At 45.2% G+C, this 15,760-nt stretch overlaps 6 protein-coding genes across 6 annotated transcripts; 3 read left to right on the top strand and 3 right to left on the bottom strand.

The window, feature by feature from the left end:
- Window positions 1–1,095: 1,095 nt before the first annotated feature.
- On the bottom strand, window positions 1,096–4,097 carry J7337_000961 (uncharacterized protein; the record flags this gene model as incomplete). Its single annotated transcript, XM_044818707.1, has 3 exons — window positions 1,096–1,266; window positions 1,409–3,066; window positions 3,803–4,097. 3 exons carry the CDS (start codon window positions 4,095–4,097, stop codon window positions 1,096–1,098), a joined length of 2,124 nt encoding a protein of 707 aa, XP_044686409.1.
- Window positions 4,098–4,939: 842 nt separating this feature from the next.
- J7337_000960 (uncharacterized protein) lies at window positions 4,940–5,482 on the top strand (the record flags this gene model as incomplete). Its single annotated transcript, XM_044818706.1, has 1 exon — window positions 4,940–5,482. One exon carries the CDS (start codon window positions 4,940–4,942, stop codon window positions 5,480–5,482), a length of 543 nt encoding a protein of 180 aa, XP_044686408.1.
- Window positions 5,483–6,000: 518 nt separating this feature from the next.
- J7337_000959 (uncharacterized protein) lies at window positions 6,001–7,455 on the bottom strand (the record flags this gene model as incomplete). The annotated part of the gene is made up of 1 exon (XM_044818705.1): window positions 6,001–7,455. One exon carries the CDS (start codon window positions 7,453–7,455, stop codon window positions 6,001–6,003), a length of 1,455 nt encoding a protein of 484 aa, XP_044686407.1.
- Window positions 7,456–8,116: 661 nt separating this feature from the next.
- J7337_000958 (uncharacterized protein) lies at window positions 8,117–9,670 on the top strand (the record flags this gene model as incomplete). Its single annotated transcript, XM_044818704.1, has 3 exons — window positions 8,117–8,423; window positions 8,524–8,985; window positions 9,039–9,670. 3 exons carry the CDS (start codon window positions 8,117–8,119, stop codon window positions 9,668–9,670), a joined length of 1,401 nt encoding a protein of 466 aa, XP_044686406.1.
- A 1,279-nt stretch (window positions 9,671–10,949) lies between these two features.
- On the top strand, window positions 10,950–11,988 carry J7337_000957 (uncharacterized protein; the record flags this gene model as incomplete). Its single annotated transcript, XM_044818703.1, has 3 exons — window positions 10,950–11,136; window positions 11,318–11,706; window positions 11,755–11,988. The coding sequence occupies 3 exons, from the start codon at window positions 10,950–10,952 to the stop codon at window positions 11,986–11,988; spliced, it is 810 nt and encodes a 269-aa protein (XP_044686405.1).
- Window positions 11,989–12,084: 96 nt separating this feature from the next.
- J7337_000956 (uncharacterized protein) lies at window positions 12,085–13,052 on the bottom strand (the record flags this gene model as incomplete). The annotated part of the gene is made up of 2 exons (XM_044818702.1): window positions 12,085–12,849; window positions 12,897–13,052. 2 exons carry the CDS (start codon window positions 13,050–13,052, stop codon window positions 12,085–12,087), a joined length of 921 nt encoding a protein of 306 aa, XP_044686404.1.
- Window positions 13,053–15,760: the final 2,708 nt, after the last annotated feature.

Genomic DNA, 15,760 nt, shown 5'->3' with positions numbered 1-15,760 from the left:
CGCCGGGCCTTGACTGACTGCACTTGGTTTATGAGCCCTGTCCAGGTTGTTATTTGTTTTCCACCGCCTCAATTCTGAGGTGTTACCTTCTGTTCTTCAATATACGAAGCACTCGCAACGATAATACAGATCTCTCGGACTGCCGAGGCTCTCGAACGGAATGCCTTTTCCAGACACGGAAGACGGCTAACGAGGGGTATCAAAGTCATCAACCCTGCATGAATCGGCAGCATCTTCTCGGCTCGAACCGCCTTGGGGGCGTCTCCAAGTAGTCCAGTACCCCAGTGGAACGTGATATCCACTGTTTCGGAAGATACAGAATAACCCATTTCAGAAGTGCGGGGTGTCAATTAATCGTTCCTTAGGCTTTGATGTGGTGCATTAGAGTGGACGGATTGGATCGTGGAGGAGGTTCTTCCGGATTACCCCAAAGCGTGGTGCGGCTTTGTCTGGGTGGCTCGACAGCCAATGTAATGCTATGCAATAGCAAGGGTCCAGAGGTGACTTGCATATGTGGATAGTACGCATGATGCTCTGTTGAAGTTATGTATTTTGCCTAACGGGGCCATGTCAAGGATAGAATGAGGTTGTTGTGGTCAGGTTTAGGAAATATGGAGGCCTGGTCAAGCTGGCACACGTGATGACCGCATATCACCTATAGGCAGTTCCTTTCTCTATGAATAAGGTAATCTACACATGTTTACCTATAGTAGGTAGACTATACGAAAATCGTATCTATAGGTAGACCACCTCACACTGCATTGCTCTTCGCACGAGCATAATTCTGAGTTAAGCTCAACCCATCTATAATTCAAGGTGCTAGAGTGTCAATGGACGCATCACAAACACCCCTTGTAAACCACCGGGCATCAATATAAGCTACAAGGATGCGTACTTCGCAATACTGCATCTCATGTCCTTCTCGCAATTACCAGCGTTCAATAGATAGGGGAGAAAATATCATTCCACATGAGGAACCCCAAATCCTCCCGAGACGCCGTATAATCATCCCTTGCAATTTCCACCTCCAAAAAGCTTTTCCTCGCAAAAATAAACACCATCATCACTGGCTGTCGGGGTGACGCATTGCTAGTACTATTCGCCACTGCCCATGAGAACAGGCGGTTGCCGTTCACTTGCCTCAATGTTCAGGACCGAAGCATCGAATGATGTTGGCCCGGCTCTCATGCTTTCTTGTGCGGCCTGTGGGAGAAACCGAGTGCATCCAGATGTCTTCTCCTTGTCAAGAGCAGACTCGTATGGTCTCTATCCGCGGATATCTGATATATGGATGTTTTTACTTTGACGGGGCAGTCTCTGGTCACGCTCGTAGAGATAACCACAGTTGGCACATAAAGTCTGAGTAATGTGTTAGCAACGAAAACGGAGTGCCAAGCCTTAAACTTACTCTTGGACCTGCTGGTCCATCTCTCACAGCCCAGACGCTTGTGCCCCATATCCTGCAGTGCATGCACCTCCATTGATATCTCTCTTGGTCTGTCAAAGCTCCACCACCTCCATATCCCCCAACGTCTGGTGTCCCTCGCCCTCCCGGTGTACCGCCTCGGCCAAGCGGACTCAAGCTTCGGAAACGCCGCTTCTTTTTGGACCGTTCGCCTCGCCCCATTCTCTCCTCCTCGACTTCCATCGGCGCACCAAAGGGCGTACCTCCGAGCATGCCTGTTGTAGAGCTGAACCGCGCCGTCTCACGGCGTAATCGACGAACTTCACGTTCTCTGTCGCCTTCTCGCTTCTCAATCTCTTCCTTACTAAGGAATTCTACTTTCGGCTCCCAGTCATCTCCGAGGTGCTCCGGGTCGTACCTCCAGCCAGCCTCAGAGCCATGGGCAGCATCGTTCGGTAATTCCTGCTGCATTCCACCCCATCCAGCAACAAGGCCGCCAGCCTCACAGGCTTCCTTTTTCAGCCGCAGAACCGCTTCGTAGATGGCATGCGTCATTGCCGGTATCCACTCGCCTGTCAGCCCAAGATCTGTACAAGTGACCTTGGCGAACGCTTCGGCGGTTCCAGGCGGGTGCAATAGAGACCATTCAAACTTATCAGTGTAGAGCATTGATGCCAGATTAAGGTTCAAGTTGATGATGCATCGATAGGTATCGTCAGGGTTGTAGTCGTCAGACTCAGGAAGAATCGGCGTCGCCTCTGCGGTGACATCGGGAACTTGGGATTGCGAAGGAGTGGCCGCGCCTCCAGCCTGCGCCGGGGTGTCAGGCCGGGACGCCCCTCGGATAGCGGAGACAGGAGAGTCATCCCGAGACTTCAGCGCGAAGCTTGGCCGCGGCGTCAGTGCAGCAGTCGTGGGCTGTGGAACAGAGAGGGCCTGCGGGTCACTATGGAATAGCGGGTGGAGGGCAACGCCCGAGTACTCTTCGAGCTGCGTCCGGATTTGCTTGCTGATATCAGCAATGACTGCCTGCCGGTTAGGCAGATCGAGGTCCTGCACTAGAGTTTGGGCGAATTGATCGGTGGAGATAAGGGTCTCGTGCAGATTCCAGCAAAAGATGTCCCGAAGTTTATACGGCACTGTCGCCTCCTGTTGACGATACTGAGGAAGTGAGGTGTCCACCGTACTCGGGTTATGCGGCATGGGATATGGAGCTGGTGGAATGAACGCGGGAACATCCACATCGATTCGAATCGGAATCAAGGTGAGAGGCAATGTTGCCTGAACGGCATTCTGCTGGTCGCTCCTCAGCAGCCTGTGTTTAGCGATCCAATCGCGCCAGACGCCCTGCACCTCGACAGGCTCTTTGGTGTCTTTGCCAATCTTGTCGGCGAGGTCTTGTCTGCTGGCAGAGTCCTCCTTTCGCAAGCTCCTCAGTCCCGTCGGTCGTCGTCTAGGATCGTCGCTATCATCTTCCAAATCGTCATAGCCATCTTCAGCATAATTTATGATCGTCGTCCCTCGCTTCGTGGTTCTCGAAGCTGGTCCGGCGGGCGCGCTGCTTGGTAGAACGGGCGTGAGAAGGGAGTTGTTGTAGGCGCGCAGTCGCGGCGCGTAGCTCGTCAAGAAAGCCTGGGGCTTTGATCGTTCCATCGTGGGTGCTATGAGGTTTTGATGGTCATCTCATGCTGCGGCAAAGGAGCTACGCAAAGACGCGAAGAGTCTCCTCTCGCTATCGCTGGATGCTGGAACTGATAGAAGTGATTCAGATGCCAAAATTTACCCGATGATGATAGCACTATCGATGTGAACTAAAGGTGTCGAGATATGTGGAGTTTTCTGTCTGTCGCGATGGCTTCAACGTTCAATGCTTGATGGAGTCGCGCGAACGGGACCTTTTTCTCGATCGCGTCGCTCCTTGTTCCACCAGGCTGCAGGGCAGAGTGCACGGGCCAGCTGACTGACCTTGATTACATAATATGTGCTGCCTACCCTGTAGACATTGTTACATGATTGAAAGACGAGATGGATATGGTGAAGAAAGGTTCTGATTTATTACTACTAGCAAAGCAAACTCTTTATTTCTCCGCCTACTCCACGATATGATGTCGGATGTTACCGTTTCCCCTTTGTGATGGTTACCATAAGGGTAGGGATCATCTCATGCGCACACTACCTAACTTGGTAGACAATCCGTCAATGCTTCTCTTTAGTTTGATCTGCAGGACAACATACTAATATCTTTAGGAAGAAAGCATACAAACCGTGTGAAAAACGCATGGATTTTGATCATCATATGACAGACCACATCCGATTCGATTCGCCTCAGGATCCATGATTACATCTTGGCCATTAGTTAGGATGTGAAGACCATAACAGATCGGAGATATCACTTACGGTAGTTGTAGTAGTCCATTTGTTCACGGTTGGGCCTGTCTTTGGCAATGAGCCAGAAGTTCGCCGCAGTCTCGAAAGTACGCCTCTGTGGTTGACCCACGCATGTGGCCGAGGTCTCTGTGTATACAGCAGTTCTCTGCAAATTATCAGGAACCACGACACCATAGCCCAATTGGTTGGCATAGTATTGCGCATAGGAGGCAAGGGTAGAGTCCCAGATCAAAGGATAGTACCCATATGCATAACGTGCTGAATTAAGCTTGAAAAGGCCGTGCACGATGTCTTCCGATTCCATAACAGAATATCCGTGACAGAAGCCCGTACAACACAACCAGGCAGCGAGAGTTGCGAGTCGCATGGCAGGGAAACTTAGGTGTTGATTTCTAAGTAATGAAAAGGCCTAGGTAAGTTTGGTACATCTTAACAAGCCTTTAGACCAGTTTATCCCAAGACCTAGGAAGTGTGATGGGTGGACTAGGCGCGGTTGCAAAGGTCGATTGAAGGTTGTGGGATGAAAGTAGATGGCTGCGAGCTGCTGAGAAGAAGACAATGACAGGGAAAAAAAGAAAAAAAGGGAAACTTGTATTAATACTGCCTGATTAAGGCTGCCAAGTTCCCTATGCTGATTTAAGCTATCAGCAATAAATCTTAACTGCAAATAATGTATCTATCTTATAACTTAGATGTTATACTTCAATGTTTAACCAATGACTTTGTCATAAGGCTGATGCTATAGAAACCTAAAACATAACTTAGTTGCCTGCCATTACGGGTTACAAAAAGCTCTAATACATCCCTCAAGACGATTAAACGCAGCACCAGGAAAATTAAGACAGCAATTTCGTTACTGAGGCAGATGAACCTTATGTAGGGGTTGAATCTTGTTGAACCTGGCAAGAAGAAGTATTTACTGCATAGGAGGAAGGGCAGACGATCCAGGCAAAGAATGCATCTATCTTTCTCCTGTAGCAGCAGTGAAAGACGTGTAAGTGATAGGAACGATATGATTCGCTGACCTTCCATCATCTTTCCTAACATGGATAGCCCCACAAATGACGTCTCAAGACCAAGACGTTTCTTCCACTCATGAAAACATTTCCCCAACCTTCACTGTTCAAGTCAATCAAACTTCGCACAATGGCCTCACGGGTGCCGTCCTTCGCTTCCAAAGTCCTGCGCCAGCTGCCAAAGCAACCGCAGCGCTCCTCGCCATTCCTACGCGCTCCCTTTATTCGTCCTACCACGACAAACCTCCAGTCTTTCCGCGCAGCGCATAACATTCCACGACCACCTACCCAAACATATGCCAAACCGAACCCTGAGCAGGCGCAAACTGGCGAGACGCCCAAAAGCGAAGGAGAAAGGCCCGAGATCAAGGCGTCGCACTACCAATTATCATTTACGTGCATTCCATGCGGCCATCGCTCTCACCACAATGTCTCTAAGCAGGGCTACCATCATGGCTCTACACTCATCACATGTCCCGAGTGCAGGAACAGACACGTCATCAGCGATCACTTGAACATCTTTGGTGATAGGAAAGTCACTGTCGAAGATCTTATGAGGGAAAAGGGTCGTCTTGTGAAGAGGGGAAGTTTAGGCGAAGACGGCGATATTGAGTTTTGGCCAGAGGAATCTCTCCCCGCAGACATTCAAGCTGGTAAAAGCGAGAGCTCATGATGGTATGTGGCTACAGGGATGTAACAATAGAGTACAAAATGCGAGGTTCGTACAATGCCCAGGTTGGGTAAAAGCATTGGGTGGCGTTGAGGATACCCTCCACTGAGGGCCCGGGACTGAAGATATACTATACCATACCTGGAATTAAATCAAGCTTATTCTCCTCTACCTTGGGCTTTGCGTATTCTTGAATAATGATACTATACTCTTGAACATCAGAGTTGTTCTAAACTGACACATTGTGTTATTCTATAGTTTCTATATGAGCTTTATGGTACAACACAACCCAACACTACGCCGTCCTTTGCAAACTCTATGTCATGTCTATCATGGTTCAGAGCCCAGTCAACCGCCTGGAGGTGAAAACATGACAGACTACAGTACCTCTGTGGTCAGTGGACCACAACTAACGAATTGTGCTAGTCTAACAGTACTTGAATCAAGGATATCTTTACTTGAGGGCCAGTTCGTTATATATTTAATTGTTGCTAGCACCGCCTATGGAACATAGTGTAGCTCTATCTGGCCAGCGGATTCTTCGATGTTTCACGAATGAGCTTAAAAAGTGATACAAGGTCATCCTGCTCCTCCAAAGACAACACTATCTCCTCAATCTTTGCTACAACTTCATTCTCAACAATGCCTTTGGTTAGCTGCCTCCATTTGGCCACTATATCTTCATTAGACAGGGGTGGATCCACGCCGAATGCATTCGGCACACCGTGATGTAGGACTGTCCCGTCTTCAAACACAATCCTCACTTCTTGACAGCCGATTGAGTCGCCGTCCGTAACATGGAGTTTACACTCAGTGAGATCGACAAGCCTCCAAACATCGTTGTCAACGAGCATTTCTGGGGTAAACTGTGGCATCAAAACCTGTCCGTGAACAATTTGTGTGGCAGCCGTGAACGAGTTGCTCATCTGAGCTCCCGTTGCTGTAAGAGGCTTCACGGCTTTCCAGCCTCCGTGATGGAAAGCAGCTTCGCCAAGGAGGATGTCGATATTCTTTATCTCATCGAATCTCTTCAGCCTATCGGGATGCTGCTCCTGGAGATGGCGGATACAGTCAATGCTCGGATGTGTACCTGCCATTGCTGCGTACGGCTTGATCCTGATGCCCTCCGTCTGCCACTTGATCCCCAGCTCGCTCGTCAACTCCTCCAGCCGATATTGAGGTTGCTTCCCATTTCCAGAACTGAATTGTTTCAAGAAGCCTCCATACTCGCGCTCAAAGACTTTCTTGATGCCAACATAGCCGCCTTGTGCCAAGACAGCAGCCAGAAGACCGTTCCGTGCTGCAAACCCATGGTGCATGCGCTTTACGTCGCTCTCGAACTGGGCAGACATGAGACCACACGACTGGGTACATGCTATCCCAAAAGCATCCTCGACCGTGTCCGCATCGAGCCCGTAAAGCTTGCTGACGCTGGCGGCGGCAGCAGCAGGCCCAAAGACTGCTCCAGAATGCCAGCCTGATGAGAGAACATGTGTACCCCAGAGAGAACGCCCTACACGTGGCCCTGTCTCGTAGCCCGCGATAGTCGCGAGAAGAAAGTCTTGTCCGGAGGTTGTGAAGCGGGAAGCTTGTGCATTGGCTTGTTCTGCAGCGGCAAGCAGAGCTGGCAGAATGATGCTGTTCGAATGAAGGGGAGCCTCGCTGTGCCAGTCATCCAGCTCGAAACCCTGGATGAAGGTTCCATTTAGAAGCGCGGCAGTGAGAGCGGTAACTTTGCGTCCCCCCCACCCGATGAGCGAAGCGTCTCCCTGTGTTGGCTCCAGGTTGAGCATAGCTTGCGCTGCCGTCTCAGACCAAGGTAGATGAGATCCGACAAATGCGCACGCCAGTCCATCGAGAATTAGGTACTTTGCTCGAGTACGCACTCGGTCCGGGATGTCATCCAGTTTCAGCTTTGAAACCCATTGTGACAGTTGCACCGTCGGGCTTGATGACTTTGGTTCTGGTTCACTCATGCTGAAGTCGCTGGTGGATGGATGTACGAATAGATAAAAGGACACCACTGTCCTAGGTCACTTGAGCATCTTATACATGACCTCTTTGCGGTGAGATTTAGTGTTCAACGAGATTCTGAGACTTTCCTCCCTGATCGGCTCATCAAGTCAAAGATATCGGAGTCGTCTTAGTTTGAAGTCTACACAAATGCCATGCCGGTTTCGATCGGAATTCCGAACAACGCATTACCTACGTACCCAGGCGGGCTAACAAGAAGAAGCCACAAGGAGGCCCGAGATCACCTTTAATGCTATGGTTGCATTCTGAACCGGGCCATTCCTAGTGAACTTTGGGATTACCATGTAAATTGGGAATTGATTAGATCACTACGGCTGAATAGACTGATGCTAATCTCCTGGGGCAATGCGCCTACACTGGAGGAAGTCAACATCGGAGTTCCGAAGTGTATCTTACCCTCAGACAGCGTCCATGCCACCCCCGATAGATCTTCGAGGCTACTGAAGGTTCACACAGTCCGCCCTGCTTTCAGGTTGTGGAAATATTAAAACCGCGAGTGTAGGCGAGGGAGTTTGATGTAGACCACCCAGCTTTTCTGTCAAAGAACTGTCTGTTATTACGCACGTATCAAGGCAAATACCATCAAGACCTTGACGATCTATCATGCCTGAAGAAAAGGCTCAGCAGGATACCTTTGAGAGGGTGATGGAGCAAAGAAGTCCTATCACTGGCGACAGAATGGCTCTTGTCACAGAGGCAGAGGAGAAGGCTGTCATGCGCAAGCTTGATTTCCATATTCTGCCTCTTTTGTTCCTGGTGTACACATTTTCCAACTTGGATCGCAGTAACTTGGGCAATGCTCGTCTTGCAGGATTGACAGATTCTGTGAACTTGGAGGGCAAACGTTACGACTGGCTTGGAACGGCTTTCTATATCGCATGTGAGTCACAGAACCAACAGGAGTGGCCAGGTTCGTGTCGCTGATAAGAAAACAGATATTTGTTCTCAGTGGACGGCCGTTGGTTTCAAACGATTTCCTCCACATAAATGGGTTTTCTTCTCTGTTATAGGTTTTTCTACCATATCAGCATGCCAGGCTGCCGTCACCAATTACGCCAGTCTGGTCGTCCTGCGTGTGCTGCTCGGTTGTTTCGAAGGCATGTTTTCCGGTGTGCCTCTATATCTGTCCTTCTTCTACCCCAGAGACAAAGTTGGCTTCCGCCAGGGCATCTTCCTCTCTGGCTCTGCCCTTGCAAACGCATATGGAGGCGTTTTGGGATATGCTATTCTGGGTATTCGGGGCTCGGTTGCGCCATGGCGATGCCTGTTCCTCATTGAAGGGTTACCAGTATGGATCGTCGCCATCCTGGCATGGTTCTATCTCCCGGACGACCTGCTCAGCGCCAGATTTCTTACCGACAGAGAAAAAGAAGTTGCCTGGCAGTGTGTTGGACGGGGACAAACCGTCGACTCAGAGGGCGCGGGAGGGGTTAGCTGGGCAGAATGGCGTTCAGCATTCTTGGACTGGCGGAGTGAGTAGTTCCATTATCCTTTACTTGCTCAGGCTGATGACTTGTTGTGTTAGGTTATGTGCCAGGCTTGATGTACTTCTCCTGCAACGTATGCTTTGGCTCGCTGCCTCTCTTCATTCCGACTATCATCTCCGAAATGGGCACGTTCAACCACCAAGAAAGCAATGGACTGTCCGCTCCCCCATACGCTCTCTGCTTTATCACAATTCTGGCATGTGCTTTTGCCAGCGACCGGGCTAAGCTACGTGGACCCTTTGTGGCCGCTGCTGCAATTGTATCAACAATAGGATACTGCCTTCTCGGTGTTTCCGAGGGGGTAGCTGCTCGATATGCGGGAGTCTTCCTCAGTGTACAAATCTTTGTCAGTATCAGCATCCTGCTTCCGTGGGTTTCGAGCGTACACCACACTGAGAGCAAGCGCGCCGGTGGGTGGGCAATATTCGCTACGCTGGGCCAGTTTGGGCCCTTGGTTGGCACGAACATATTCCCCAAAGACCAGGGACCGTACTATCACAAGGGTGCTTGGATCTCCTGTGGGTTTACCTCGTTGGTCGTGCTCCTCAGTATAACATACTCGCTTTTACTTTGCTGGGAGAATAAGCGACTGGACAGAGTGATGATTGAGGACGCCGGCGTAGCAATGGAGGGCGATGATCATCCAGGGGGGTTCCGATATGTCGTTTGAGTTGATTGATATGGCTGAGCCCAGAACGATATTCAGCTATGACTTCCACTTCTTGTGCTACTTACATGGACGCTAGATGGGGAATAACAAAGTTTCCGCTTCTTACGCTCTAGTTAGTTTATAGTAAGAAACAATACACGCCGGAAACTTAAACCCCCGCGTCGATCTGCCGAACAACCCGCAGTCGGAATTCCGAACATCCACAGACTAATGCCGGCGGATCGTGGGGAAGTTGTTCCATCTCTTGACTCCGAATCCATAAGCAACAAGTCAACTGTTCGGGCAATACGACGACCCTTGTCGAACTGTCTCTAACTGGTAGTTTCAGAGGAGTCAATCATGCATATGACAAGTCGCATGAAAGCCTGTGCTCGTTGCAGGCGACAGAAGGTTCAAAGGCTTCCTTGGGCCTAGGATAATTGAGATTTGCTAATTCATGGCTTATAGCTGAGGTGCGACTTGTACCAGCACCCCGGACAGCCATGTTCGCGTTGCAAACGCATGCGTATAGAATGCAACAATATAGTGGAAGCTCCAGAGGCTACTATAGACGCCTCGCCAGCTCGGTCTGGTCGTACGGCCGTAGGCACTTCAAGCAGTGCCTTGATGTTTACCGCTGCGGAGCCATCTCCCGAAGTTGGTCCATCGTATGCTGTACAGCCAGGCCGATCTTCATCACTTTCTGAAATCCTGAGCCGAGAGGACATTGCGGTAAGACAGATAGACGAATGCTTTGCTCGGTAAGTGTTGCATCCCACCACATGCAGTAAATGGATCGCCGACTGAAATTGCTAGGTTCTTCAACCACTACAGTAAGCTTCTGCCTGGGATCTTTAGTGAAGACGATGTAAACTGCGAATCGTGCTTCAAAGAGTCTTCCCTCCTGTTTTGGACAATAGTTGTCACAAGTGCCAGGCACTTGGAGCATGCCACGAAGCTGCATCAGATAGCTGCTCAACACATCAGAGGCGGAACATTCCAGCCCCTTTTACACATTACGAACCCTATTCCCATTATAAAAAGCTCCCTGATTCTGTGTCTCTGGCCTCTTCCAGTGGACACAATGTGGAAAGACCCTTCACATGTGTATGCAGGCACAGCCTATTCGCTCGCTGTTCAGAATGGGCTCTTCGTCGATGGTCACGAGCAAGACTTTGCACGGACGCATACTTCTTTGTCCAAAGAGATGAGAGATATGAGGGCTCATCTGTGGCTCAACTGTTGTTTAGTTTTCCAAGCGTAAGTTCTCTTGTCTATAAGATTATGGTACTCGCTCAAGATGAACAGTACCAGCCTGTGTGATGGCCTCCCACACCTTTCTATCTCCGAGTCCAAGCCCTACCAGAGGAAAGTGAGGCTCGAGGAGATTGTGGACGCTTCATTCAATTACCGCATCAAGTGCCATGACATCTTGATTGATACCACTAGAGCATTTGGCGACATCATAAACGAGCAGGGCGAGGGCAGTAAGTCATTGCTACCGCTAATCAGGATCTTTAGTGAACAAGTGGAAGCCATCCCACTTCCTCTCCGCGATGACTTATGTATGTGCAAGCCAGCCTTAAGTGAAGTGTCATTGAACCGAATCGAATTTGACTGACTTACCAGGCTACCTTACCCGTTGCTGTACCCGTCTCGCAATATCAGCCTACTACTTCTTCCTACGAAGTCATGACTTCAAGAAACCAGGCCTGATCACAACCTTTTCAATAGCCACAGAAGTTCTTGATGTCGTGTCTCGCCTAGATGCTATGCAGGACTTTGCGTTATATGCTTCAAACTACTATACCCGCATGGCCTTGCTAGCGGCGTTCTGCATCCTACGAATAGTCCGGAGCCAGTTGAAAGAGCACATTGACCTGCGTGATGCTCAACAGTCACTGTTCAAGGCGATTTCATTCGTCAAGAGGCGTTCCATGCAACACGGTGACCTGGATGAGAGGTATGGGACGATCCTCTCCCAGTTGTGGTCAAACAGTGATTCGATGGATACTTCTACAGCCAATGGATTGGATCTGAGGATCCGTAGTCGTTTGGTACGTGCAAGAGAAAGTTCCCCAGGTCTACTCACCTAACTGCTATAGTTTATGAGCGTCGTCTTTGACTCTCTTTGGTGGTGGCGAGTCGAATACAACGGGCAAGGCAGCCCATACGACACGAACAACACTGCGCCAGAACCTGGTCAAACGGACGACACAGATGCCAGCACGTTTTGGAACTCGACAGCTGCGCCTGTAGGCGACAGCTTCGGATTATCCAACCTCCCCGAGGTTTACATGGACTGGAACTTCCCTCTGAATATTGATTATATTGGGTAAAGAAAGCACAGGTGCTTCGAGGAGCTATATACAACGTCTTCTATGCAAGACGTTTTGGTAGCCAGCCTTGAGTGTAGCATGGCATCTTAAGACGCTTCAGTCCACGCCACCTTCAAAGTTAGATGCTCCAGCCTCCTCATCAACCTTCATCGACTCATCGAGACCGCAGACCCGAAATAGATCTTGTGGTGTAAGCTCCGTATCTGCTGAACCTGTTTCCTTCAGCTTTTGCAGACCAGCCTTGACTGCAGTATAAGCCGGCGCCAGGGTGGCCAGCGGCACAATTATCATGCTGAACCCCAAGTTTTCGGCTTCTTTGGCTGAGAGCTTCGGCGTGACGCTATTCTCCACCATGTTCAGCAATACTGGCCATGGTGCGAGATCTGCGATCATCCGCCGCGCTTCTTCGACCGATCGAAGTCCTTCGGGGAAAGCAGCATCAGCTCCAGCATCGCGTGCAGCACGGAGCCGTCCCAGTGCTTCTTCATATCCATGCTTCTGGATGGAGTCTGTCCGTGCAATGATGACTATATCACTTCCAATCCTTCGACGTGCTTGCACGGCAGCCCGTATACGGGCCACATACTCCTCCAAGTCCACCAGGACCTTTCCAGCGAGATGGCCGCACCGCTTGGTCTGCACCTGGTCTTCGATATGTAGCGCCCCGACACCTGAGCGCGAATATTGTTCAACCGTACGTGCCACCATGATTGGTCCGCCGTATCCGGTGTCCGCGTCAGCAATAACAGGCGTAGATGGTGACAAACTGGCAATCGTTTCTGCGCTCCGCCGCATGTCGTTCAGTGTTGCGATCCCTAGGTCAGCACATCCGTGAACGGATGCTGTGACTCCTGCTCCAGTCTATATTCGTCAGTTGAAGTTTTGATAGCACATCATAGCAGACTAACCATATACAGGACATCAAATCCAACCTCGAGCGCAATGCGCGCAGAGAACCCATCGTATACACCAGGAGCAAGGATGAAATCACCGGCTTCTATCCTTTGGCGTAACAGTTTCCCCGCAGTGATGGATTTATAGACATCTCCTCCTCGTGAGCCCATGATTGACTTGTTCAGTGGAGGGAATGTAGTTCTGATGAGTTTTGAGTTTTGTCTAGGAAGACCTATGTTGCATTGTGATTTATTTAATTCGGAATCAATCCGTTGTGAAGCCCCTTTTCATGCATTTGTTCAAGATGGACCGGAGTGGAAACTCGGAGTTCCTAACTATGACGATCTTCAACGATGCTAAGGGGCCGGAATTCCGAATGTCTTGTTTAGCTCAAACATGTCGATAATCACAGAGTCGTAGTATCAGCACAAGACGTCATTTCGTGTAAAGATTCCGTACCAACGTTCCCCGAGGTCGGATAGAAACTGGAGTGCTAACGGCTGATGCAGAGGCCGATACCCGATCCTTGGGTTTGATTAGATTGGAAGCCCCAAGAAAGATACGAAGTAGAAGTCTGGCTTATACAGGACTGATGTATCAGAATTATATTGTTCCAATTGATGGGAAACCCTCGTGTGGAGAGAAGTTGGAACAAGTTGCAACAGGTAGTGGCTAAATTTTCAATTCGTCTTCTTCTATAAATGACTTTTACCATGTCCAGATCATAACGCCGAGAAGCAATCTACAGTAGGCCGGCGAAAGTTCTGACACATTTTCAGTCTAACCCTACTTTTAATAAAACCTTAATATTAATACTATAACTTTATTATATTATTTAAATAGATTAAAATGCCTTAATAAAGGCAAAATATATATTATTCTTCTTATAAAAAAATAAAGTTTATAATAATATATAAATTAGGTATTTAAGTCTAAGATATTACAGATAGTATAAGGCTAAGTTATTATATAATATATAAGATTATTTAATATAATTAAACTTAAGAGTTATATAAAAATAAACTATACTTTAGTAAACCCCTAGCCTTATTTAATTAAAATAAAATATATATTAAAATACTTATTAAAAATAACCTTTTTATTTTATATAAAGATATTATAAGTTAAGTATAGCTAAAAGTATTATAAAAGATAATTTATTACTAGCTTATTAATAAAAAAATATAATATAAGCTTATATTTTATTACTTATTTTTTATTAAAAAAGCTACTTAATTAAAAAAAGCTTTTATAAATAAATATTATTATAAAAATAAATCCTTAAGTATTAATTAGCTATATTTACCTTTAATTTATATTTTTTATATTACTTTATATTACTTTATAACTTAATTTAATCTATTATTAACTTACTAAGCTAGCTTTAGCCTGCTAATATTTATAGTTTTTCCTTTAATATTAAAACCTTTATTTTATAATTTACTTTTTTACCTTTTTTTTCTCTCTTACTTCCTTTCTTTTACCTTATAATAGCTTTTAATTCTTATAATATAATATTTATATTATTAATTTAATTACTTTAACTATATATTTTAACTCTATAAACTATACTTAGTATTAGCTATTACTACTACCTAATTTAATAGCTATAATAAAAGCCTATTACTCTATTAATAGGTTTTAATCTTACTTTAAGTAATTAGCTAGGTCTTTTAAAGCCCTTAATTTACTTATAATAGTTAGTATAATAAATATATTTTATATATCTAAAAGCCTTATAATATAATTAAAGATTATAAGATTAACTTACTATATTAATATTAATTTATTAATATATAGTAAGTCTTTATTTATAATATTTAGATATTAAAAAAAAGTATATAAATTAAAGATATTATTAATATTAAGATTATTAATATTAATTAAATTACTATTTATATAAGTATTAACTACTATAATAAAATAGTTATTAAAAAGTAAAAATATCTTTATAGTAATATATAAAATATAGCTAATAAGGTCTTATAATAAGAATAATATAATATAATACTTATTTTTTAGTATATTATATATAAGGTATTATATATAATACTAAAAAAATATAATAACTTTAAAAGTAAATCTTAAGATTATATAGCACTACTGCCTTTAACCTTATAATCTAACTAAATAAGTAGCCTTAATCTATAAGTATAAAAAGATATTTCCCCTAGCTTTAGTAAGCTAAATGCCTTCTCTATTATTACTTAATTAAAGTAATTAATACTAAAGCTTTAACCTTAAAAACCTAATTCTAAATAAGCTAAAGATTATAAAAACTAATATAAAATATAATATTATATAATTAATATTAATAATAGCTATAACTATTTAATTAAAGCAGTTAATACTTATATATCTAGCCCTTTAATTAAAATCTATAGCCTTAAGCTTAATACTATATTAATCCTTTAATCTTTCTTAAAGTATTATAAAATTATAAGAAAATACTTACTATATATTAATAAACTATTAATAATATAGTAAATTAATCTTATAATCTTTAATTACTAAATATAGCTATTTAATATTAATAAAAATAGAGCTAAAAATAAAGCCCTTAGTGATTATATTATAGATTAGATATATATATTAAAGGACTTAGTAAATTACCTAAAATAGGGTTAATACTTATTAAGGTAATAGTAAGCTTTTATTAATAGTATTATATTAGGCAGTAATAATAGTTAATATTAGCTATAATTTATAGAATTAAAATATATAGTTATAGTAATTAAATTATAGATATAAATATTATATTATAGGAATTAAAAGCTATTATAGTATAAAGGAAAGGAAGTAAAAGGAAAAAAAAGGATAAAAAAGTAAATTAAAAAATAAAGGTTTTAGTATTAAAGGAAAAACTATAAATATTAGT

Source organism: Fusarium musae, chromosome 1 (genome assembly GCF_019915245.1).
Source record: "Fusarium musae strain F31 chromosome 1, whole genome shotgun sequence".
Classification (NCBI taxonomy): domain Eukaryota; kingdom Fungi; phylum Ascomycota; class Sordariomycetes; order Hypocreales; family Nectriaceae; genus Fusarium; species Fusarium musae.
This window is presented reverse-complemented; position numbering and strand designations above follow the sequence as displayed.